At 41.9% G+C, this 24,433-nt stretch overlaps 2 protein-coding genes across 8 annotated transcripts; both read left to right on the top strand.

Moving 5' to 3' along the window:
• The first annotated feature begins 1,366 nt into the window (after positions 1-1,366).
• On the top strand, positions 1,367-16,761 carry znf652 (zinc finger protein 652). Of its 4 annotated transcripts, none has more exons than XM_020094276.2 (6): positions 1,367-1,700; positions 5,945-7,448; positions 9,634-9,781; positions 9,988-10,103; positions 14,116-14,260; positions 15,985-16,761. In XM_020094276.2, the coding sequence occupies exons 2-6, from the start codon at positions 6,417-6,419 to the stop codon at positions 16,599-16,601; spliced, it is 2,058 nt and encodes a 685-aa protein (XP_019949835.1). In that variant the 5' UTR covers positions 1,367-1,700; positions 5,945-6,416; the 3' UTR covers positions 16,602-16,761. The 4 variants fall into 4 exon arrangements, with proteins under 4 accessions (XP_019949835.1, XP_019949836.1, XP_019949838.1 ...); XM_020094277.2 differs by having other exon boundaries at positions 1,367-1,831; XM_020094279.2 differs by lacking the exon at positions 1,367-1,700 and adding an exon at positions 1,795-2,019.
• A 4,159-nt stretch (positions 16,762-20,920) lies between these two features.
• On the top strand, positions 20,921-24,030 carry phospho1 (phosphoethanolamine/phosphocholine phosphatase 1). 4 transcript variants are annotated; one of them, XM_020094329.2, is made up of 3 exons: positions 20,921-21,435; positions 21,935-22,016; positions 22,530-24,030. In XM_020094329.2, the coding sequence occupies exon 3, from the start codon at positions 22,568-22,570 to the stop codon at positions 23,333-23,335; it is 768 nt and encodes a 255-aa protein (XP_019949888.1). In that variant the 5' UTR covers positions 20,921-21,435; positions 21,935-22,016; positions 22,530-22,567; the 3' UTR covers positions 23,336-24,030. The 4 variants fall into 4 exon arrangements, with proteins under 4 accessions (XP_019949888.1, XP_019949886.1, XP_069380704.1 ...); XM_020094327.2 differs by having other exon boundaries at positions 22,388-24,030; XM_069524603.1 differs by having other exon boundaries at positions 21,365-21,538.
• Positions 24,031-24,433: the final 403 nt, after the last annotated feature.

Raw genomic sequence — 24,433 nt, 5'->3', positions numbered from 1 at the left:
GATCCTCAGTCAGTGCTTAAAAGCAGAAATTATTAATTAAACTACTCAATTAAATGATTATCAGTAACTGACTGTCAAAAATCTTGATAATTGAAAAATTGTTGAAATAATTTTTAGGGTTCACTTAAATGCACTAAATTCTGAACATCTGTTATAATCACTGTTTAAACATCTTTGAGTTTTTGACTGTTGATCAAACAACAAAAGTAATTTGGTCACATGGACTTCAGGGAATAATTGTGGATTATTTATTTAATATTTCACTAGACAATCAATTAATTATTAAAGAAAACAATAATGATGTATTAATAATGGTTAATGCGTCAGATGTATTGATATTGAAAACTATTTTGAAATGAGTCTCACACTACTTGTAACACTACCCTCCCTGAGGACTGTGTGTCAGTGACGTGGCACAGAAAAAAATTATGATTTAACTCTATTTTACGTCAATTGACCACAATATAAACTCAAACAGTTGGACACATTCCTATGCTGACCTTGTTTAAAACCAAAATAATTTAACTGCACAGGTTCTTAACAAACTTGCAATCAATCAAATTATTTAGACTAAATTATTATTTGTGGTAAATTTAGGGCTCCTACAGGACCTGTGGATGGTGGCCCACTTTGCTCAGATAATCCAGTTTTGAATTTGGCAGCCCTATGGCAACTGAAGATATCTCTACATAGATGGAGTAGGGTTTATTTGTTTTGTAAATACCTGCCAACTATGAGCCCAATGTCAAGAATTGTGAAAAATAATAAATATAAATAAACAGTTAATAGTAAAAAATAAACTAAATTGCTGACAATATGATGACTTTCTTTTGAGAGGATACATTTTTCTCAGAGTCCCACGATGTCAAGAATTGTGAAAAATAATAATAAAGTGAAAATAATAAAAAATATATTTTAACAGCTGTGACAGTTAAAAATAGCCTAAATTAAATACAATATGAGGACTTTCTTTTGAGAGGATAAATTATCCTCAGAGGCCCACTGTGAGCCCACTGTCAAGAATAGTGAAAAATTATAAAGTAAAAATAAATCTTGACATTAGTCTGAGAGTTCATAATAAAATACCCTACATTTAGTGCAATATCAGGACTTTCTCTTGAGAGGATAAATTGTCCTCAGAGGCCCACTGTGAGCCCACTGTCAAGAATTGTGAAAAATAATAAAGTATAAAAACAAATTTAAAATGCTCGTTTTAAAGTGTGAGAGTTGATAGTAAAATAGACTAGATTAACTACATCATCAGGACTCTATCTAGAGGAGAAATGCTCCTCTGAGTCTCCACATTATTATTTAATCAATCGGTGATTTAAACCCAGCGGGAGCGCGCGCCGCCGTGCCCTGTCTGCTTTGAACGGGAGAACCAGACACGCTGTCGCGCGGCCTGGGATGAGCGCGGGACGACGGACGGCGGCGGCGGTGGTGGTACGCGCGAGAGCTGTGCCGGGGCCACGTAGCGGGGCTGAGGACGCACCGGCGCAGGTTCCTCCGCTGAGCCCACAAACAAACAAACAAACAATAAATAACAACAACAACCTCCCGCACTGTGGACCGAACTAACCGCCGACGGTTCATAAATGCACGTCCGCGAATGTGGAGGGAGCGAGAGAAGTGCGCGTGCAGCCCCGAATCTGTGCAACTGTGATTGCACGAGCGCAGGAGGGAGGTCGCTCCCGGCGGAGGTAAGGCATCGAACCGACAACAGAAATGTTGCTACACAACTTCATTTCAAGCCCGCGTGCGCGGGTGACATGCGTGGCAGCCGCCGGGGACAGCGCACACGGGTCGCCGGTAGCCGGTGGCCGGAGCTAAGGTGAGAAAGCGGCGGAGCTCCCAGCAGTGACTTTGTGACAGTATCGAGTTGAGTTGTCAGGAGCAGCGTTGCACAGCTCCGGGTTTTTGTGTCGTCCTGCCCCACAGGAAAGAACCGGTGATAACCGAGCGTGACATCGGCTCTTAGTCGTCCTCCCTGTCGCTCCAGAAACTGTCAACCCCGTCAAGGTGCTGTGTCGAAATCCAGGGTAACGTTGACGCTAAATATCCGAGCTTATGCTAGCTGTGAGCTAACTAGCCCCAATCAGGGCGGTTTGGGGTCTTAAGTGAGAGTCTTGTGTCTGTTGTTAGCTCGTGCATGTCAGCAAATGCTAGTGTTTAGCTCGTGTTGCATGTGCAGTGTAGTGTGTTTGTTGTCCAGGTCGAGTAACCTATACTCAAATAATCATGGCTGCACCTTGAGCTAATGTAGCCAAGTTAGCTTGTCATGTGTGTGCAGGTTAGTACCTATGGAATATTGCTAGCTAGCTAGGTAGCCTAAGTTGGCCGGGCCTGCACAGTGTTTCTGCAGTTCGGTGTTTTTGTTTTAACGCTTTCTGTGCTTCATTCACACCACAACTCGTGTGCTGTGGTCTTGTGGCTGAAAATAGTAGCTTGTGTCCTGCGAGCACTATAAAAGCAGATGATAGCTGCTGCACCACATCTCGTTATAGTTTGCAAATGTATGTTTAGGGTTGCCTTCGCGCTGTGTAACCTCGTTTGTTGCAGTTTTTTGACCCAGTCCTCACGTTTGTATTCGAACATTGTTCTACAATCTGAATCAGACTTTGAACAGAAGACTCGTGCTGAATATATCCATGTTATCCCCCACCCCCCTTTCAGAACAGAGAGATCACAGTTGTAAACATCAGTGGAGTCTCTCCTGTCATGTATGAAACTATCTGTCTCTATGTGGTGATGATGAGACTAGAGAAACATGGAGTCATATCTCTCCTATGATACCTCAGACCAAAAACAATGGTTACTGCTCTATGACCTGATTATGAGTTGGAGGGCCAAATACCCACAGCGGCTCGGAGCACCCCTGCAGTGCACCACACAGTGAGCTGGTTAAGGTCTTATGAGTTAGGACAGAGTGAGGAATGTGAACCCTCACACGGTCCGCTACAAGCTGCAAAAGGGAAAGCTCATTAAAGTCTAGACTTTAGAGGGAGCGTGGATTCGAGGAGCACTGCTGCATGATAAGAAGTAAACGTCACACAAATTGGCTGCTTCAGACTCGTCTCATCTGCTTTACTGTCACCGCTCAGCCCAAGCTCTTGTGAACACTCGTGCCGTGTAGTGCTGTAAGGCTTCCCATCCTGTGCCATTCAAATCTTAAGCCACAGTTGAATCTTCTCGGTATATGAGGCTTTGTGGCTTACCCTATATGAAATGAATTTCGGCTTCTCTTTCAGTTCTCAGAATCAAGAAAGAGTCAAGAAAGGCTTTAAATTGGTTGTTATCTTGAAAACTTTGATATTTTTTATCAAGTTATGCTGAACATTAGTACTGCTTTGGATCACTGAAATGGGCTGTCAGAGAGTCATTCGGTGCAAAGTTTTGACCTCTCAATGTGACAACGTGGTTGTGTCAACTAATTATCAGTGATATTGAGAAATCTGCACACTACTTAGTGCCCCACATCAAAGGATTGCATTATGAGTGAATCTCTGAAATGACTCATTCATGATAACGGAAAGCGAGGCTAAAGATAATTTTCAATATTGAAAAAATAACACACTGTTTATTTGTGCATGTTTGCAATTTTAGGCTGTGAATTTAACACTGTTTTAATAATTTTTATTGTGTAATTGAAAAAATGATTTACATTCTTGAAGTGAGCTGTTGTATTGTTTATTTTAATGAGTTTGATAACTGAGAATGGAACCAGCTGGTTGCATTTTAAGTCAAGTTCAGCAGTGGTTTCTCATGGAATTTATGTTCCTCTGTCATCCAGAGGCAGGATAATCTATCAGGCTTTGTGTCTAAGACAGACATGTGAGTTGAGATGCTCTGTGAGCGCAGAGCCCGCCCTCCCCCTGTGGTCTTAATGCTCTCGAGCTGCTGTCCAATTCTCAGAAAGGATCAGAGTCGGCGCGCACAGGAAGACAGGTGTGTCTTGTATGCGTTGACAGTCAAATTCTGCATAACTAGCTTTCACTTTGAGTTTAAAACTGGTAGAACAGATTTATTTTGGCTTTAATAAAACACAAACATAATTTGGCCCCTTTTCTATCTGCCAGGTGCACTCTATTGTAATGAAATGACAAGCTTAACAAGAAAATCTGGTAAACTTAAGCTCTGATTGAATGTTGTGTTTAGCACAATGTCTGAATAATGTTAGCTTAAAACACTAAGTCTCCTTTTTAGCTTTCAAATGTCTGTCTGTGGTTATAAACTATTGGTTTTATTTAATATAATTGTAAGCAGGTGCAGCTTATGTTCAGTGTGAATAAGAGTTGGGAGTGAACTCTAAATAATGAAGATATTGCAAGGACAGTTGTACTGTATGTAACATTAAATGTAGGTGTCAAATACTGCCCTTGAAAAATATTTCTGATAAAGATCAGTCATCGTTTTCAAAATAATCTGGGTTCCTCTACAGTCATCATGTCACTGTTGATCTCCCCCAGGCACACTCTTGTTCTTTCTTGCACTCTAACAAACCCCTCATGTTAATCATGCTTGTAAATAAAAGACTTGAACAAAGATCGGTCCCCTTGATGGGTCAGGTGGGCCTTGTTTGAATATGTAAGTCCGTCTTGGCCTTTGTATATTTTCTTTGCATACATTGGAGCATCAGTTGTTAATAAAAGTCAAACAAAAGATGTTTGTAGACGCACAATAGAATGTTTGCTGTCACCAAGAAAGGTAATGGCTTTGGGAGGTTTTCTAGTGAACCAACCGTCCTGTTGCACACTCATTATGGTATGTGTGAGGTTGTTTAAGGTCACCCAACTGTCAGCCAGGGATACCCCAGCAGATGTATGTCGAGCTCCAGAACTAACAAACAGTATAAAAGCAAAGAGTCCACAAGGAGATATATTTATTTGCATAAATACTGTTGTATTTATCTTTAACTTGCATAAAAGTGATGATATGACTGTAGGTTTCAAATTGTGCAGTGCTTAGGCATCATTGAAAGGTTGATATACAGTTTCCTGTGGTTGTTTGCAATACAGGCTCTTGAGCTGTGGTTTACGCTACGCTCTCTAACAGTTAACAGTCAATGGGCGGTGGGGGCACTTTGGCATTTATTGTTTAAAACTTAGGGTGAAGTTGTGTCTTATCAGTGTTTTGCCATCATATTGGTTTTGGTTGTTTTTTCCTGTAGATTATGCAAATAGTTTTTCCAGGTTTTTAAAGAGCTTGACTGGAGCAACTACTAATTATGATCTAAAGCAATTCAATATGTGCTTACATATTTTCTATTTCTAATTAAATGGAACTATTAACAAGCTTTTCATGTGTTTTTGCTCTAATTGTCACACTGTTAGGTATTATAAATCTTTTCTAATCATTATGGAAGTAAGTTGCATTTCCTTTGTCGTAAATTAGGGCTGGGCAATAAAACTATATCTTTGATTATCAAAATAAAAATTTCCTCATTAACAATATTACAAAGGTTTGATATAAAATGATATATTGCTTATGCATTGTGTAACCACAGTGAGGAGGTATAACGTGTAATTGATCTGCTTCAGATTTGCTCATAATGACGAATTTAAAACTACAACCTTTACACCAGAGTAAAAATTTCAAAGCAATATAATTATAATATATAATTTTTGGCCATATCACCCAGAACTATGGTAAATGTGATCTTAAGTCAACAAAATGTATTATGTTGGATAGCTCAACAAAGCAGACTATCTCTGTTATATTAAATATTGAAGTGTTTCACCTTTTTTTTGTTTTTCTCACATTCATTTGCGAAGGTTGTGGTTTCAAGTCCTTCACACAATACTGAAACTTCTGTGGGCTCAGTGTTGAAAACTTGACAGTATCGCTTTAGTTTCAGCTTGCCCTATAGCGACACTTGACAGTTGAAGAGAACCTTCTAATATTTCATATGTATTTCTCCCTTTTTCTTCTCTGTCCCTTCTCACAGGTAATGCTCTGTAAATGGCTCTTCAAGCAAGACACAAAAGTCCTTATAGCAGTTCCATGTCTGGCATTCAGCTTTTCTTTACCTGCTCAGCAATTTGAAGACACTGTTACCAAGCAGAGCTGCAGTCTTCACAGAAACTGAATCTGGACCCGGTCTACATCTGGAGAGGAATTTAACTTCAAATGTTATGCATCAAAGACACTGAGGCTTCAGATTTTGCTGTCAGAATTTTTTAAGCATATAAAACAAAACTTGGAACAGATTGCATGTCTTTCCGACAGTGTTCCCTACCTTGGACAGCATGGATGCTCTCTTTGAATCAAGTTGACTGTCTCTCACCTTATCCCCTCCTTCCTGTCTCCTTAGCAGAAGGAAGGTGGGGGATTGGTGCAGCGTCCCCTGCCTCTCCTTGTAGAATACGTTAGTCTAAAGGCACCATAGCAGTCATTTTTTCCCATTTCTACCCCTCTTCATGAAATCCTGCCAGAGCCTCAAGGAAGAGGTTTCCGTCCCGAGCCTTGGCGGGATGTCACAGGAGGAAGGACGCAGGGCGCAAGTGTCCCAGTCCTATTTTCACTCCCCTAACCCAGATCTGGACCTGGCGGGCAAGCTTTACAAGAGAGAGGTTGGTGGCAAGCCTTATTCTGTGTTAGTGGACAATAAAATGGCAGCCAAGTCATCCATGGGCGATCAGAACATTGGTCAGTTGCCCACACAACATGTGACTCCACAGCAGCATCAGCAGTATTTCAGAGAGGGAGGAGCAGTGCAGGAGGCAGAGATGCAGGCTGGCAACAACGGCACGTCTGACGACACTGAAGATGACGACGACGATGAGGAAGAAGAGGGGGAGGATGAGGACGGTGAAGAGGAAGGCTTTAAACGTGAGCAGATCATTGTTGAGGTTAACTTGAACAACCAGACTCTTCATGTTTCCAAGGGTGACAACAAAGCTGGAACCACACCAGATGACTCTGAGAGAGCTGGCAGCGACGATGACGACGACGATGATGAGGAGGAGGAAGATGAGGAAGAGGACGAGGACAGCCCTGATGAAGAAGAGGAGGAGGACGAGGAGGATGAGATAGAAAGCCGAAGAACAAGGTCAAAGAGGGCCCGTCGAGGTGCCAGTAGCTCAGCAGCTCCTAGCAAGCCACGGAGGAAAAGCCTCAGAACAGCTCTGAGCACCGCCACTGGTGGAATGACCACCAGGGGGCGTCGGAAGCGCATGGAGCCTCCAAAGGGCATGCGCAGGTCAGCCAGGTCAACCCCATCGGCTGCAGGTTCCACAACCACAACAACTGGAGGGAAAGCAGAGGTGGAGGAGAAGGAGATGCTGGCGTGCGAAAAGTGCCCTCGTGTGTTCAACACTCGCTGGTACTTGGAGAAGCACATGAACGTTACACACAGACGAATGCAGATTTGTGACAAGTGTGGCAAAAAGTTTGTCCTGGAGAGTGAGCTGGCCTTACATCAGCAGACTGACTGCGAGAAGAACATCCAGGTAAAGCAAACATCTCTGCATTACCCCTGCAAATGTTAGTCTAAATGGGAGAGCTGTGTATTTCCATGATAGAAGATATTTGTTATTTAAATACCTAGATAGAATTTGATACATTTAGCACCTGCCTTGGCATTTATCATATTTATAGTAGATTTGTTGTGTGTTTTTTATGCAGTAGCATTAGTTTTAGCTCACACTCACATTCTAAATGTAAGAAATGTGAGCTAATATAGTAAGCATTAGCCAGAAATCTGAAAACATAATTGTTATAATATTAGTAGGAAGCACAGACTTGGCTAACACACCCTTTGAGGCTGCCAACATGTAGAATTTCATCAAAGTGAAACCAATGTTTTCAGTTCTCTAAAACTGAAAAAGGTGTTTTGATATTGAAACCCAAGGGTAATGTGTTTTGAATGGCTTACTTTAGCCTCCTGTTTTGCCTAGAATGATTTGCATCTTTAGTTACTTTGTGAAGAAAGTATTGTCAGCTTACCTCATTTGACACATTGTAATTTCTGATGATAAAGGTTTTCTAATAACTAGGTGAGCTTCATGAAGGTGAAAATGGCATTCATTAATACAGAACCTGATAACACACACATCTAGTAGGGACAAACAAATGAGAACTGAGGTAGTTTCCGTTCACATAATATTAATTTCTTTCATTATATTGAAAGATTTCTTTAAAAAGATGGGGCTTATCTATAGATGTGACTTTTTTAGCAATTCAAATGCATTTTTATTGACTTCTAAATCTAAAATTCAGACCATAAAAAGTTGTCATCCCTTCATATATTCAGGCTTTATCAATGAGAACGTATCAGTGTAATGACAAATGTAAATGCTAATGAACAGGAAAATAAAGCATTAAATATCTGTACAACTCTGATGACACAAAAGATGGAATGGAAGACGATGTGCACACAACTGTTAACGTGGTGCTTAATGGACGTTGGAAAAAAGAGAGAGACATGCAATAAAATCCCATGATATGTTGGCCAGTGTTTGCAAGAAGGCACGTGGGAGATGCTGCAACAAGTCTGTTTGATCTGAAGACACCCATTTCAGCTTTGTGGCCATCATATAAACTCCTTTGTTGTTTTTGCATATTTGTGGTGTAGTAACAGTGTGATTTCTGCACAGCTGCTTCTCCGGTGTAGCCGTGCAGTCTGTGAGATAACTGCCTTCACACAACCAGATTTATTTTCCTGAAAGATCGCAACCCCAAACATAAAGAAACAAAGAGATCATTTATTGAAAAAATAAAAGTTACAGATTGATCTACTCAGTTTACAACTGTATTTGCTTCCAAAGGTGCCTAACCTGAGTTTTAATTTAAAGGGAATTGAGTATTCAGTTCTATAAACTTTAATTTTTAACTTTGACATTCAAGTCTGTGTCTTTGGATCAATCTCAAATAACATCCACTGTCATTCAGTTTGAAAAAACAAAACATGACAAGGTCTGCACTTGTCTGCACTACACATGTGAATACCTCATAAGTATTCTAGTAAAGCATCTGCAGCTCTCAAAGTCATAAAATGAAGAAAGTTTCCCCCAAAAAGCATCAGACAACATTCACAAACTAAGTCAATTTACAAAGTTCTTACATTTTTCTTTTTTAATTATTATTTTATGTGGTGGTGGGCTGTCAGGAGATATTTAACAGCTTTAAACTACAAGTGTGGCTGAAGGTTTTCAGTCCTTTTTCTGGAGTTTCATCTTAATTCTCTGTCTTGCCATCTCTCCAAAAATGCAAATTAATTTATGTTCTCAATAGATACATAGGTTTAATTAATAGGTAAGGTTTGATTGTCCTTGATAGTTTTACCTTTGACTGGTGTGGCTCTTGGACAAAAAGTATTACAGTGCTTTTTATTTGGTATTAAAGTCAACAATGCATAAATCCTGATCAAATTTAACCAGGAATTATATCAAGAAACCAGCATTGATCAAATCCATGTTTCTTTTTCCCTGTTGGTTTAATGACTGTGATCAGCACATATCCAGAGGAGGTTCAGCAAATTAAATCCATACTGAATTTACCCCAGCAGAGGGAGCTGGACTATAAGGAAACTATTAAAGCAAATTGCAACCAGCTAATGGCCCCTAGGTTTTGTTGCTCATGATACTAATCATCAACAATAAGCTTTTTTTCAAATTTTATGTGTTTTACTTTTAGTGTGTCTCCTGCAACAAGTCTTTTAAGAAGCTGTGGTCACTGCATGAGCACATTAAGATTGTCCACGGTTATGCAGAGAAGAAGTTCTCATGTGAAATCTGTGAGAAGAAGTTCTACACTATGGCTCATGTCCGTAAGCACATGGTTGGTAAGTGGGAGCCTTTTTTTCACAATTCAAACCTTAATGGCCCAAACACATCACAAAGTTAATTTCAACATGAACTATGACATGTTTTATATTATTGATTATTTCTTATATGATTGTCAAAAAAATCTTTATCTGTGTTTAGGGTCAGACCAAAACTGATGCTCAGTTATCTTTGTGTTGTTTTCCTCTTTCTTATCTTTCTTCAGCTCACACCAAGGACATGCCCTTCACCTGTGAGACTTGTGGGAAATCATTTAAGCGCAGCATGTCCTTAAAAGTTCACTCACTCCAGCATTCTGGAGAGAAACCCTTCCGTTGTGAGGTAAGAGGACATTGTGTCTGCTTAGACGTGATCTTCTTTTGAAATCTAGTGGAGACAGATTTACAGCAGGCATCAAAATGTGACCCTGCATCCAGAGGGACTGGTTTTTGGTGGATTTCTGTCCTTTGCTCTCTGTATCTGTTAATACTAAACGGAGAGCAAAAACTTATTTCTGAGGTTACATCCATACTTGTATGTTTCATTTTATATATGTGAGCGTTTTAGCTCTGCATCAAAAGTAATCTCCATCCATATGAACACCTGAAAATGCCTGTCATGTACACTGCTCCTGCTGTTGTGTACAGGAAGCCAATTGTCTACTCTACATTCGGTTGTTTAGTTGCAGACAATACTTACAACAAGAAACAACATAAGTGAAAAGTGAGAGGAGGGATTTCTTTCCTTGGACCGACAATAGAGTGGAACTGTCACTGAGAGTAGTCTATTCACACTAATAAAAACCAATCAGGAAGCAGATACGGGTGACTGTGACCCCGACACACCTGGTATTATTATGTTTTTTTTATCTGATCACAAGTGGACAGCTCTGAGTGTGTGCATTCATACCTGGCATTAAAATGTGGCCCCACATGCGACAGTGTGTGTCTGTGTTGGCATAAGTGAGCGAAAGAGAGGTAGAGAGACAAGTCAGTAAAGTCTGAATGAATCTCGTGCAGCTGCGCTGTGAAGAAATATTTACCAATTGAAGGAAAGTATCGATCACATTGACATGGTCTGAAACATATCAACAAGAAGAGAAAACATATCTTTTGATTTACAGTGAAACTACAGCGGGTCAGACGACGTCAGCTGAGTAGGAGGTCCCATGAACACCTCCGAATGTGATCTGTCGTGAACGCATCACTATTCCATCTGAGCTTTCACACCTCTACTTAAAGCTGTCCACTTGTGTTCGGATCACAAAAGGGGGGGGCATGTGTTGTTGTTTCCAGACATCTCCATTTCTGCCCATTCTAGTTAAAACACAGCCCCAGAGTTTTCAACCAAATTGGGGCAGGCAGCATTTCCAATGTGCTTTGTTTTAAGTGCTTGAAAACCAAACTGAAATCAAATGTATTCATGTGGATGCTGCCTGAGACAAAGCAGCTAAAACCGCATGTGGCAGATTTTTTTGTGCTTAATGCAAATCGTCTCTCTGTGTGATCACAGTGTTTCACACTTGGCTGTTCAGTTTGAGTACAGTACAAAACATCCCTGTCTTTAAATGTCAAATTTTAACGATCATTCACATAACACAGATGACCTATGACTCTGCAGTTCCAAACCGTACACTGCATTTTCCAAGTTTTATAAATTCCACACTTAACGGTATTATTGACTTTACTGCTCATACCAAGCATGTGAAACTATGTGAACAGAATATAATGTTGATATAGTGGAGTGATGTTTTTCACAAGATATTATTTCTCATAAATACACAGACTTGCATTTAATCGTCTTTCCTCTTGTCCCTTTGTAACATGTTTGTTTAGAGCTGAATTCAGTTCTCAGGACTTATTGTCGTGAGTGGAGTGAGGTCACAGTTTTGGTGAATGTGCCCTTGTGTGCCTCAGCAGAAGCATCAGAGAAGTTTTGACTCATTAGTTTGAACAGATGTTCCATGTGGCTTATGAACAACACAAAATTGCTATTTTCAGTTGATGTCTTCATGAGTGAGGGGGAGCATCCTCTTTGATTTTTGAACGTTCACTAGCCTGTTGGAACATTTGAGTTGTACAGAGAAGCTGAAGTCAAACCATGTAAAATATTAGCAAACCACATATAAACAGAGTTCACCATTACCTGGAACAGAAGAGGAATGTTAGAACAAAATATGACTGTGTTTCAGAGCTTTGACAGACTTCATTTAATGACCATGTTTACACAGACAGCACACTCCGACTATTGACCTTATTCTGAATAATGCATTATTTAATTTATAATGTTTACATGACTTGCTAATGAAATATTCCATTCATATTCTGGTTTACATGTTACAGAGCGTAGTACGATTATGACACGTTAACATTGAGTCAGATGCTCCTTACGGAATTTCAAACTGGTAAATGCCATTTGTCGATGTTACATGAGAGTATCTTTAAATGCTTCCAGACATGCACTGAACTCCAGACAATCTGCAAGTTTGTTCCTGCCAGCCCTCTAGTAAAAACTCCAGGGAATATCCATGTGAGCCCATGTGAGAATACAGCAGGATATTGTCGCAGATTTCACTGCGAGCAAGTGGGAGTGCTGATGACATTTCTAACACGGGATGCAACACTGACAAAAACAGAAAGAATACAAATATCTCAGGATAAAAAAGGTGTGCGGTACTTGTAGAAGATGCAGAAGAAGAACTCGGAAAGACACCGAGATTCAAGAGCTTTTGGTGATAAGGGGTCAGTGTGCTATGAACAAAAACATGTGATCGTCACAGCAGAATACATTGTGTCTTACCTCTCACATGCCCAGACACCACCCTTTATCCCAGCACTGGAGAATTTCCTGTTGTCAGTGCTTCTGATGTGAATCTCCTGCTTCATTCTTCATATTTGAGTCCAGATCCCATTGTCCTGACATTTTCCGCGGTTCATGTCTTTTAATGACTTTATTCAGACTATTGTGTTAATCAGGTTAATGTTGAAACATAACCGCTCATGTAATTATATGACGATACATTTTGTCACATTGCATCAGAATCTGTGAGCTTATTTCTGCTTGAGAGTCCAGAGTTGGTAGCAGTTGATAATCATAACCCTGTCCAGACTCATGAGTTCAGAGGGAGCTGACAGATGGGCTGCTTTACTCCCACCCGAGGCCTTTTAATGTCCAACCACTTGAATGGACAGCAGACAGGGAGCATGTGTGTCTGGGTGGAGCTGCCATTCTACACCATAACATGTAATTACATGCTTATTAAATGTGCGTTTCATGTATAGGCAATTCTCCTCAGTGGTCTTACACTGTTGTGCCATATGGAACCAGCTGAATCTTCCACAACCTTTATTTAGTCAGGTTGTGTCATTCAGGTTGTAAAAGTCTCACTTCAGGAATAGACAAGACCAAGGAAGCCAAATATACAGCATGGTCACATTCATACAAATATTCTGGGTATTGTTGGCTTGCTGCAGTAACCTCATTTCTTATGAATACACAGCTGCTTTCAGACATGCACTGGACTCCACAGAACCTCCATATTTTCTCTGGAGGAAGTGCATATGCGAACGCAAATATCTGAGTGTGATGCACCATATTTTCTATAGATTTTATCCTCCTGGCCTAGTATTAACTCTGCAGAAATCCAGGAGATGTCAAAGTGTGAACACAGCAGGGGATGAGCGAGTGAGGGGGTGTTGATGACGCTTCTAATGCACGACAAAAAAACAAAAAGAAAACTCCCAGTAAAGAGGTGGTGACTGATGAAGATGTCAAGAGAGCTTCTGGTGATGAGAGATGACAAGGGTGTCAAGGTGCTCTAAATGTGATCCATGCAGATTCCCTCCTCTGTCTGCTGTACCTGGCTGCTCCACCTCTCGCCTGAATAGTTCAGAGGATTTGTTGCTGTTCCGAAAGCACCTGTGCAGAGAACCTCCCGCTGCGTTGTACATGTGTAAACTCCGTAGCCAATTCTCCGGATTTTACCCGGAGGTCATGTCTGAAAAATGGTATCTTGGTGGATCCCCTCATATGCAAAATAGTTAAATCCGAAGATGTTTTGCTTGTTACTGCCCTAAACTTTTCTATTTTGCATTAAAATATACCATGTGCAGTAGACAGTTACACACTTGTAAATAGGATTATATAAGTAAAAGGTATAGTCACCATCTTGTCCTATATTTTCCCCCCCAAAAAAATGGTTCTTCTAACGTAAGATGAGTTTGTCAAAAATCAGCAGCCCAATCCAGTTTTAAATGTTGTGTGCGACCTCAGGTGTGTGTGTTTTTGTGTTCATACTTGTGCACTGACCCGGTGTGTGCATATTATCTGAATGCCTCTGTTGTCTCTGTTGTAGAACTGCGACGAGCGGTTCCAGTACAAGTACCAGCTGCGCTCCCACATGAGCATTCACATCGGACACAAGCAGTTCATGTGCCAGTGGTGTGGCAAGGACTTCAACATGAAACAGTATTTTGATGAGCACATGAAAACACACACAGGTGAGAAAAGACAAGGGTTGTTAGTCTTTTGGCCTTTTGTTGCATCTCTTTTCGATCCCAAAAATGTCTTTAGAAACCTAGGCCCAGGAACTATCAGGGTGGAGTCTCCAGCAAAGCTGATACAACTAGTACACAGTAATAATTCAGACTGGTTGTTGCTAGTTTCAATATTCATACTTGGGAAAGTGATTTATTTTGATATTGACATCTATAAATATACATCAGTCATCTTTCCAGCCATTATAAAAGGCAGTAGCAGAAAGTGAGGGAATGTGAAACATTTACAGGAAGGTTTCAAAAGGTTTACTTGTGAAATAGCTAAAATTGGAAAAATGCTGTTTTGTTGATGTGCGTCCCGTCTCTCTGGCGTTTTTACTCTTCCCTTCAATCTTTGCTAATCTCCTTTCTATATAAATATCATGCAGCACTGCAGCAGGAAATTACAATGAACAAGAAAATGACTGCTTCGTGTAAGGCAGTCATTTTGTAAATTTAAATCTTTGTTGCATAACTAACATCTTTTTTCCAATAGGGAGAAGGACATGAATACAAAATATTAAAGATGAGTTTACCTGAGTTCCTCTGTCATTTTTTAAAGATATTCTGCAGTTCTGTAATGTTGAGCGATGAAAACAAACAACTATGTTCAGGAGATCGTCAGCCAGCTTGTCTCCATGCACTCCCTAAAAAAGGAAAGACATGGGATGTAGCCAAGATGAACATTATAGTGGTGAGAGCAAAGAGACTTTGCCCAGTTTATGTAATGAGAGGGACATTTCACATCAAAGAATGACCTTGTATACAGTATAATGCGGCTTATAATGACTACCCAGACACATGGTGTTTAACATCCCTCTGATTTTCTGCCCGTGCTGCATTGCTATTTCTAAGACCGAACTGAGCAGCGAAGTCTGTACGTCCTTCACTGGTTTTCTCAAGCCATGCCTGTCGTGGGTGGACACACCGCTCTCAATTGGCCCTCGCCGTTCTATTTGTGATGTATAATTACACCACCCTCTCCTCTCCCTGCCGCTAGAAACCAATTTAGTCTCCAGCAGGAGGAGACACACCCAGGCATGCCCTGTAATAGGCAGCACACATGTTAGACACCCAAAGTTTGGTACACTGCACACACAGTTTCCACAAACTCTTGGAAGTGAGTGTAAGGTAACATTTACTTAAGACTTTAGCAGATTAGCTGTCACCTTTTGATATTCAGTTGGTTTGGAGGAGCTTCACACATAACATGGCAGAATAAGGCACTTAGAGAGCCCTTCAGCCGCCTGTTAATAGATGGCTGTGTGGGTGGTAGCAGGCACATTCAGTGGCTCCATCGAGGGAGGTTAATGAGAGCGGCATTCCACCCAGGCTCCTGTTGTTCACTTTCACATCTCCTCTTCTCAAAGTGTGAATGGTAATAGCTTCCTGTGGAGTGGGTGGGTTGACAGCAAAGACCCTATATTCAAGATGGCAACTGATTTGCATTTTTTAAAAGAGAGCTGTTACTCACTATCAAGAGAAATGTTTCAAAAATTTGACAAAAGTTCACTTTGTCATTCTGAGAGCTCTAATCAGTTGATTATTTGAAATTTTGAAAGCATCAGATTTGACAGCAAAGGATCTGACTCACATGCATCATATTATTTTCTCTGTCTTCTTTTTGTTAACTGATACAGTGTCTGTCTCCCTCACTCACTGGTCTTTTATATTCTGAATCTGTGTAGGAGAGAAGCCTTTCATTTGTGAGATCTGTGGAAAGAGCTTCACCAGTCGGCCCAACATGAAGCGCCACCGCCGCACCCACACAGGAGAGAAGCCCTATCCCTGTGAGGTGTGCGGCCAGCGCTTCCGCTTCTCCAACATGCTCAAAGCACACAAAGAGAAGTGTTTCCGGGTTACCAGCCCTGTGGTTCTGCAGACCAGTGGCCAACCCTTGCCTGTCCGCATCTTCACCAACACCTTCTCCTCCTCTTCCTCCACCTCTGGTCCTGGCCCCTCAGCTGCCAGCCCGGCTACCACCTCAGCGCCCCTGGGCCTCAGCCCGACAGGAGGGCCCATGCCTCTGCGAGGCCCTGTGGGACACACATTCTCCCATGTGCAGCTCCACTCAACCCCTTCTCACCATCACGCCCCAACAACCCAGCAACATCTTTCAAACACACCCCAACACGCCCCACCCCACTCCCACCACCACCTGGCCGTGCCCCCAGTCTCCCACCTTCCCCCACCCCCTGCCCTTTTCAAGAGTGAGCCCCTAAACCACTGCGGGCATGAAGACAGCAGCTACCTGCACCACATGGCTCATCCCGACAAGGGTCCTGGGGCCCCACAGCACCACTGAACTGTGCTCCGGCACTGCGGGGCCACACCAAACCACGCCTTGTTTCTCTTGTTTCATGGTCCTGCCTCAGCCCCTCTGATGCAAGGCTCCTTATTTAAGGTTATTCCTCTCAAAAAGATAAAAATAAGTTAAGCTAAACATACACACCAGAAAGATCCAGACATCCAGACTTATACATCCTCAGTTCATGAATTATATAAGTATGACCTCTACTTAAAAACCCTGGTCAACTGACAAAGATTTTACAATCTTTCAATTTTTTTTCTTGGAACATTTTCTAAGGAAATCTAACAATCCCTGTACGAGTTATCTACTTTTACATTGATGAGTGTAAATTATCTCCCTTTCAACATAAGCTGCTGATGGAAGTCAACATATGAATGACCTGGGCTTCATGGATCTTCAAGAATCAGTGTCATTAAGCTCATCTTAATCGGATAATGAGAAAAGTGACTTATGGTTGCACATTGGCTTTCTGTGCAGGTCTGCCCCACAGCAATACTCAACCTGTCCTCCGAGTTGTACTGCAGAGGCTCAGGCATCACAGAATGTTAAATGAATGTTGTTACTCGTTCTACCTGAGTCCTTCTCTGCCATAAGTCGGAGGCTGAGGCTTTCTGTCCTTGGGCTACTGAAGTAGTGCGAGATGCAGTAGGGGTGGGGGGGTGGGATGTTTGTAAAGGACATTGAAAAAAACATTTTGTAAATGCTTGGTTGAATCTTGACAAAGTCTAAGATTCATATCATGGATAAATGGTGCTTTCCATTCCAGTACATGAAATATTTCTTAAATTTTCTCTTTCCATTTGATTTTCAGAAGTGTAATATTACACATAAACATGTATCGTGTCATATAGGTCATGTCTTGCCAGCCTGGCTTTTCTTCAATGGATTTGAGGTTTGAACTATTTTGTGAACAAGAAACTCAGTTTATGCAGAACTTGCCCTCGGCACACGCAGCCTCACACTTACTCAAGCACACGCAAAGGACATGAGGCCACATGGTCATTGATTTACTTGCTGTGATCAGTGCAACCTCAGTTTCCAGTACTGCTGGTCAACAGATGCTTTTAGATAACAGATGACTGTCAAATACTGCCACTGTGAGGGGCCAGACATACGGCCCCATCAGGATCTACCCCACCTCCCTTCGCTGCTGACGAAATGATACGGGTTACCATGTTAAAGGTCGTTGGACACACAAACACAGTATACACAACTGGGACCTTTCTCATCACCGGTCTTAACAGACAATTATGCATATTCCTCTCAGACGATTTTCCACGGTTTGGTGTAGGGAGTTGTAGTGTAAAGGTTTGTTTTTCACTTTTCATCATCCTGACATTTTTTGATCCAAACAGGCAAAGGTGTTGAAACCTGTTGAATGTTGCCTACGCAGAATGATGGCTGATTCATTCTTGCTTTTTTTGTTCTCTGCTAATGTTCTCAGTTTTTATCTAATGGATGGTTCTGTAGTGTAGATAAACTGTCGTTAGCACATGATAGGAAACGTCAGGATAAAAGGCAGTGGTCGTACAACCTTAAATACTTGGAATTCTTGTATAGATAAGCATACATGTGAACAAGTCAGTGCAAGAAATTACATTTGTTAATGTAACAGCCAATGGTGTGAATGTTATTTGTTAGAAGCTGGTTGGCAAGTATTTAGGCTGCTTGTTTGCACCAGGTCTGGAGGTGTGTTGAGAAGATTGTGAAGAGCGAGTGCTTAGGTATGCATGTGATATTCTCGACCAGCCTCTGTCCGTCTGTCTGGTTGTCCCCAGTGCTCCTGTACCAAAAGCTGCTTTTACACAGTGTGTCCCAATGTATTCGTATTCGGGGATACATGAGATTGACAAAAGCAGTGAATTCAACATCTTTCTGCCACTCTAACAGAATTCAGTATGAAGTGGTTAAGCTCAGTAGTTTAGGATGTCCCTTTTTTCATTTGAGACCTGCAATTATCCTGCCATTTCTGTGGGTCTTAATACGGCTGCATTGATTGCTTATCATCCTTTCCCCCTTGGTTTCACTGCAGTGCTTTAGCATTTTGCAGTATGAATCTTTTTTTTTTTTTTTTTGAGCCTTTTCATTAGTGTGTATTCTCTGCACTTTACTGCTGCGTGGGTGAGGCGCAGGGAAGGGAGGGGCTGACAATGCATTGTGAAAAAGAGTGCAGTTGTGGCTGCATGGGAAAGGGTGGAGGTGATTACTTCGAGTGGATGTTTTTAGGCAAGGAAAGGAGGAGAATCCCCGGGTGGAGTAGGTTAGTGTGGAAGGGACCATCACAAACGCAGGACATTTCTTTTAGTATGTGCTTACATTCAATTTCTTATTTAAAAATTTTAAAAAAAAAGATGATGCTCCAGTATGGGCCTTCCCTCAAAGTGAAAGCAATGTTCAAACTGCTCTAGCAACTTTACACTAGCACCTCCAAGCCACACCTGAAATACATTCTACTTTTACGTCTGTTCATGGAGCCTCTCTGTCACGTCCTGCTACGTCTTCAGTTTGAGGAACGATTCTCCTCCTCCTTTCCTTGTTATATAGAATGCACTTTCTACTAAAATTCTTGGCTAGTTAAGAAAAAAAATAACATTGTATATTCTTTAAAGATGTTTTAAAAAAATCAATATACTTTTTCCCCTTTGTATTTTTAACCACTTAATGTAGCATTGCGTATTTTATTATTGTATCTGGTACAAAATGTGCAGCTTTATAATGTCCTGATTTGTCTTTTTTGTATGTTACCTGGAGATTGAGGAGAAGTGGAAAAGTTGGGCCTTTTTTGATAATATACATTTAACTGACTGCTAACTTTGAGAAGTAAAAACAAGTAGCCATGATTATCACACATTTGTCATGTTTGTGTGTCTCTGTGTGCTGTCTTCAATCACAATGGGTTTACAGAAGAGAAACTGAATATGAATGATGATGGGTCAGTGGGTTCAAATCATAGACTTTATATAAAGGGGTCAAATCCAACTTTGCTGAAAGGCCTAAAACCAACTGGCGGCTGCTGCAACTGCACAAACTGGATTTGCTTCATTTTTGAGTCACTGGATTCAAGCCATAACGCCTGTAGCAACACTATCTGCTACCTAGGTTCCGCAACTTACTTCTCAACTCAGTTTTGTTTTGACTAGACGAGTTTTAGGTCCTCTTCTCTGCTGCCACTTCCTCTTACTGTGTTATAGTGTTCCTCGCCCTTCACCTCTTTTTGCAACATGCATTTTAGCAAGTCTTTTTGAAATTAGAGTCATTTTGTCTTCCCAGTTAATGTGAGAGTTCCTTGCAGTATGGTTTTATTGTTGTCACTGGCAGTGACCTCAGATGAGGAATCTCCTGCTTAAGTAAAGTACAGCTTTAATCTCATTTTAACCCATAAATAAGCAGTTATGTATGCAGAAAGCTCCATTAAATTATTACCATTTGAATTTCAGACCAAGAGTAAAAGACATTTAAAAAAAGTATTTTTTATTGTGTCCTCAGGTGTTTTTAAGCGGTGCACCAATGAGTCACATAATCCTATAAGGTAGCAGAGCAGGCCGGTGTGTGTGGAGAGAAAAGTGTGAGTGACTCACTGAGGGTGAGTGGGTGGTCAGGTACCCAGGCTCACTTCACGAGCAGAGGAGATAATAGCACAGCGCCGGTACATCTCCGTTTCCATTTGGGGTTTGCAAGTAGTCAGCCACCCCAGCTGTTAGTCATTATGCCTTGTACTGTGTAGAAGAGGGAGGAGGCCATGTCTGTCAGCAGGCAGATAAGCAGAGGAGGACTTCAGTGTCATGTTGTTCAGACACGTGATCGCTGCTCTCAAAGTTGCTGCATTAATCACGGTGTATTCACATTCTTGTACAGAAACAAGCAGAAAACATGCAATAAATAGAAATGCAACATTATTTCAGATTTGAAATGATGTAGGCTACTGATGTGATTAACTTTATTGATTTTGTGCTTTATCAGTTCCTCAAATGCAGCAGATATAAACAGACGCAGTTAAATAGATGATTAACTTCAACTGCAACAATGCTGTTCAGTTTAGTGAACTAAAGTGTTATGGGTGTTGTTGTCCTAATGGAATGAGTTCATGGTCAAAAGGTCAGTGTGACTATTGGAGAAGTGAAAAAAACAATAATTGTGCTGCTTAAAAGTAAAGACAGCTTTATCCTACTTCCTTGATCTCCCTTACAGATGATGTCAGATGTCACAGCTTCAGGATTGTTCCACTTTTCTCATTATCCAATTGAGATTATAGGACAATAACACACTAAAAACTGTGTAAAATCTAAATAAAACAAGTCTTTTAACTCAGTTGCATGTTACCAGCTGAGCAGTATGGCACCAGTTGATCAAATATTGAACTGCCTGATTGAATCTTCTGCTTTTCCCTGACACCAGGCCCCAAACTGCCTTTAAAAACACCAGATTTTGCGGATTTGGCCCTGGTGTGTTTCTTGGAGCTGTGACAACCAGAAATATTTATTCTCTCCCATGTGTCTCGCGTTTGCAAATGATCCACACCAGGAGAGTGCGTGAGCGTTCTAAACGATGAACAAATCGCTTTTTGCGTCATTAATTTGCCAAAAATCTACAAATCACTGTGGAAACAGCAGGAAGCCTCCCGCACAGCTCTTGAAAGTGTCGTGAACGCGCGCGGCAGGCTGCTATTAAATGGGCTGGCTCTGGGGCGCGGTCACGCTCACAGCGGCTCCGGGTGGTGTGGGCTGTCACAATAAAAGTGCGGGTCCCCTCTGCCGAGCGGCGGGACTCTGCCTGGACTCTGAGGGACCGGATCGGACCAGACAGACACCGGAGACCGGATCCAGCACCGGTGATGCACATTTAACTTGTTTTTACAGAAGCTTCAGAGCTCCGCTGTTACAAATCCTCAGTGTGCAGGCGCTGGGGTTGTGAGGAATTAGATTAGTTTTGCAGTAAGTAGATGATACGACTGTGGGAAACAATGTCAGACTTCATAATCTGCCTTTGTCAAGGAATGTTAGATCCAGTGAAATGTGTCTTAACAGCCTGCATTGCATTTATATATATATATATATATATATATATATAACTTAAAGTCAGGGTACAGCCTGTTTTACATTATTTACATGTAATTGAAATGTGTCATTGCGTTTAAAATAGATGTAATCTAAAGTACAGTGGCCTAATTTTGTGGGATAAGATGAATTGAAATGTTGGTCTTTCGTGTGTTCATATTGCAGGATCGATGTATTTATTCTAAATTAACTTGAAACTACTGCCGCGGGTATGATTCTTCGTCATGCAACTAATTAGGTGTATGTGCGTGTGCGCGTGTGTTGCCCATACAGGGAAATACAGCCTTGACTGGATCAGAAATACACGTGAGCTCAGCAGGCATTCACTGCTGACATCAACCAGGTCGAAAAACAGGTACAGCACACATGCAGCAGGTTTACACTGTCTTGTATTGTTTGCTTGCTTTCAGGAGCATGCACACATTCTGCCAGTCTGGGCATAATCACATGTAATTCTTAGTTTCTCTCCTGCTAGAGCAGCTTCCTCCTCCTCCTCCTCCTTCTCCTCCTCCTCCTCCTCACCCTTTACCTTCATAGACACATTCCCCCAGAGATCCATGAGTTGGAGGATGCTGCCTCTTCTGGGCTTACATGCTGCTGGTTGGCTGCTGGTTGGCTGCTCTGCTCCCTTTATAAGACTCGTATCACATTTATTCTTTTATGTGTATTCCTATAAATTAAATCAAATCTGCTTTTGGTTCTGTTGACTCCATCCTTTCACCTCAGCCTCCACCCTACCGTGGGCCTGCCTGGCGTGGGATGCAGGAGAGTGGGATTTGATGCCAGTTGGCAACTGTAAGAGGTGTGGCATAGTCAATCATGGGGGATTCAGTCTTCACCTGCTGTTATGTCCCACCCAATCCCCCAGGAGAGGTGGAAGCCCGCAGGTCCAGACGCACGGAGATCATGGCCTCTTCCTCGGCGCAGGTCTCCAACGACAAGCGCTTCCTCATCTTTTTTGACTTTGACGAGACCATCGTGGATGAGACCAGCGACGACATGGTGGTGAAGGCCGCCCCGGGTCAGCACCTCCCGGGCTGGCTGAAGGACACCTACCAGCCCGGCCGCTACAACGAGTACATGCAGCGCGTCCTGGCCTACCTGGCGGAGCAAGGCGTCACCGAGAGCGACATACGGAGCATCATGGAGAAGATCCCGTCCACCCCGGGTATGCCCACCGTCTTCCAGTTCCTCCGCGCCCGACCCCCGCAGGACTTCGAGGTGGTGCTGTTGTCCGACGCCAACTCCTTCTTCATCGAGTCCTGGCTGCGACGCACCGGGGCGCGCCAGCTCTTCCATCGGATCTTCACCAACCCGGCCACCTTCAACAAGGACGGCCGGCTGGTGATGAGACCCTTCCACTCCCACGACTGCCTGCGGTGCCCCGACAACATGTGCAAGCAGGTGGTGGTCAGGGACTATGTGGCCCGCAGGACGCAGGAGCGGGGCCGCCCCTACCAGAGGGTTTTCTACGTGGGGGACGGAGCCAACGACTTCTGTCCGGCGCTCGCCCTCGGTCCCCGGGACGTGGCCTTCCCGCGCCGGGACTTCCCCATGCACCGGCTGATCACGGAGACCCACGAGGCCTCGCCCGGGGAGTTCAAGGCGGTCACGGTGCCGTGGGCGACCGGGGAGGATGTGGTGCAGCGGCTGAGGAAGCTGGTGGCAGAGTAGAGAGGGTCACAGAGACAGAGCAGCAGATCTAGGCCAGTTCAGACTTTGAGTCATTTTCTCAGGTGAAAACAGTGACAGGAACCAACGTGTATAAGGCAATATAAACATCCGAGGATGTGTACTAATAAACTGTATATCTGGAGGCCAGTGTTTTGCTCCAGAGGTCCCTCAGTTTACCATCAGCTGGTTAATGATTATAAACGCCTGCCACTGTCAATCAAATGCTTTGTGCTTTAAACACTATTTACAGCTATATAGCTTTAAAGTAAGGGTGCATGTGCATAATAAATATCATGCAACAGGTTTTCTTTACAGGTTTAATGGTTAAAGTAATCATCTTAATAACAATATAAAAAAATGCCATGTAGGCCTACGCCAACTGGTCACCCTTAAAATGCTATTATAAGTGTGTTTTCATACAAACTGCACTTTTTGAATATGAAATATTAAATTATAGTCTCAATATGTGAAACATTGTTTTCTCAAGGGCATTCCAATTGGTTTCCAAGGTGACCAAGCAAAAAGTAATTTATCTACGTGTTTGTCATGAAATATACTGTATATCTTATTTTACAAATGTATGTCTGTCTGTTGTGTTGTCTTGTTTATCAGCCTGTTGTGTCTTTGTTGTGTATAGGCCAGGCCTATACTTGAAAATATATTACCACCAGCAGGAATAAAGCCATCATCTGAAACCCTGCCTTTGTCTGATCTTATCATCCAACCTCACAACAATGAACTCATTCATCACCATTACACTATTAACTGCCATAGAGAGCCCACATGATAAAGATTAAGTCTAAGTAATAGACTCCACAGTTAGACTGAATATCACAACTATCATGTATTGTCAACTCTGCACAAACCATCAGTTGTTTAAAGTCCCAAAACAGACGATGATTAAATTAGATTTTGTAATAAAAGTCTGTATAAATGTTTGAAAGATGTATACTACCTCAAGGGATTGTCTAATTTAATCTTATTTTTTAATAAAATTAATTCAGATTCTTATTTAATCTTATTTTATTTTACTACATTGATTTTTATAGTTATTTATATAACTCAATAATACACACAGATTTTATTTCCTGAGGATTG

Source organism: Paralichthys olivaceus, chromosome 5, assembly GCF_024713975.1.
Source record: "Paralichthys olivaceus isolate ysfri-2021 chromosome 5, ASM2471397v2, whole genome shotgun sequence".
NCBI lineage: Eukaryota > Metazoa > Chordata > Actinopteri > Pleuronectiformes > Paralichthyidae > Paralichthys > Paralichthys olivaceus.
The sequence above is the reverse complement of the archived record's forward strand: the minus strand, read 5'-3'. Positions and strand labels throughout refer to the sequence as shown.

Coding starts and splice junctions, on each gene's coding strand:
- znf652 (XM_020094276.2), top strand. CDS start 6,417: ATGAAATCCTGCCAGAGCCTCAAGGAAGAGGTTTCCGTCCCGAGCCTT. Junction 7,449..9,633: donor ACTGCGAGAAGAACATCCAG/GTAAAGCAAACA, acceptor TTTTACTTTTAG/TGTGTCTCCTGCAACAAGTC. Junction 9,782..9,987: donor TGTCCGTAAGCACATGGTTG/GTAAGTGGGAGC, acceptor ATCTTTCTTCAG/CTCACACCAAGGACATGCCC.
- phospho1 (XM_020094327.2), top strand. CDS start 22,481: ATGGGGGATTCAGTCTTCACCTGCTGTTATGTCCCACCCAATCCCCCA.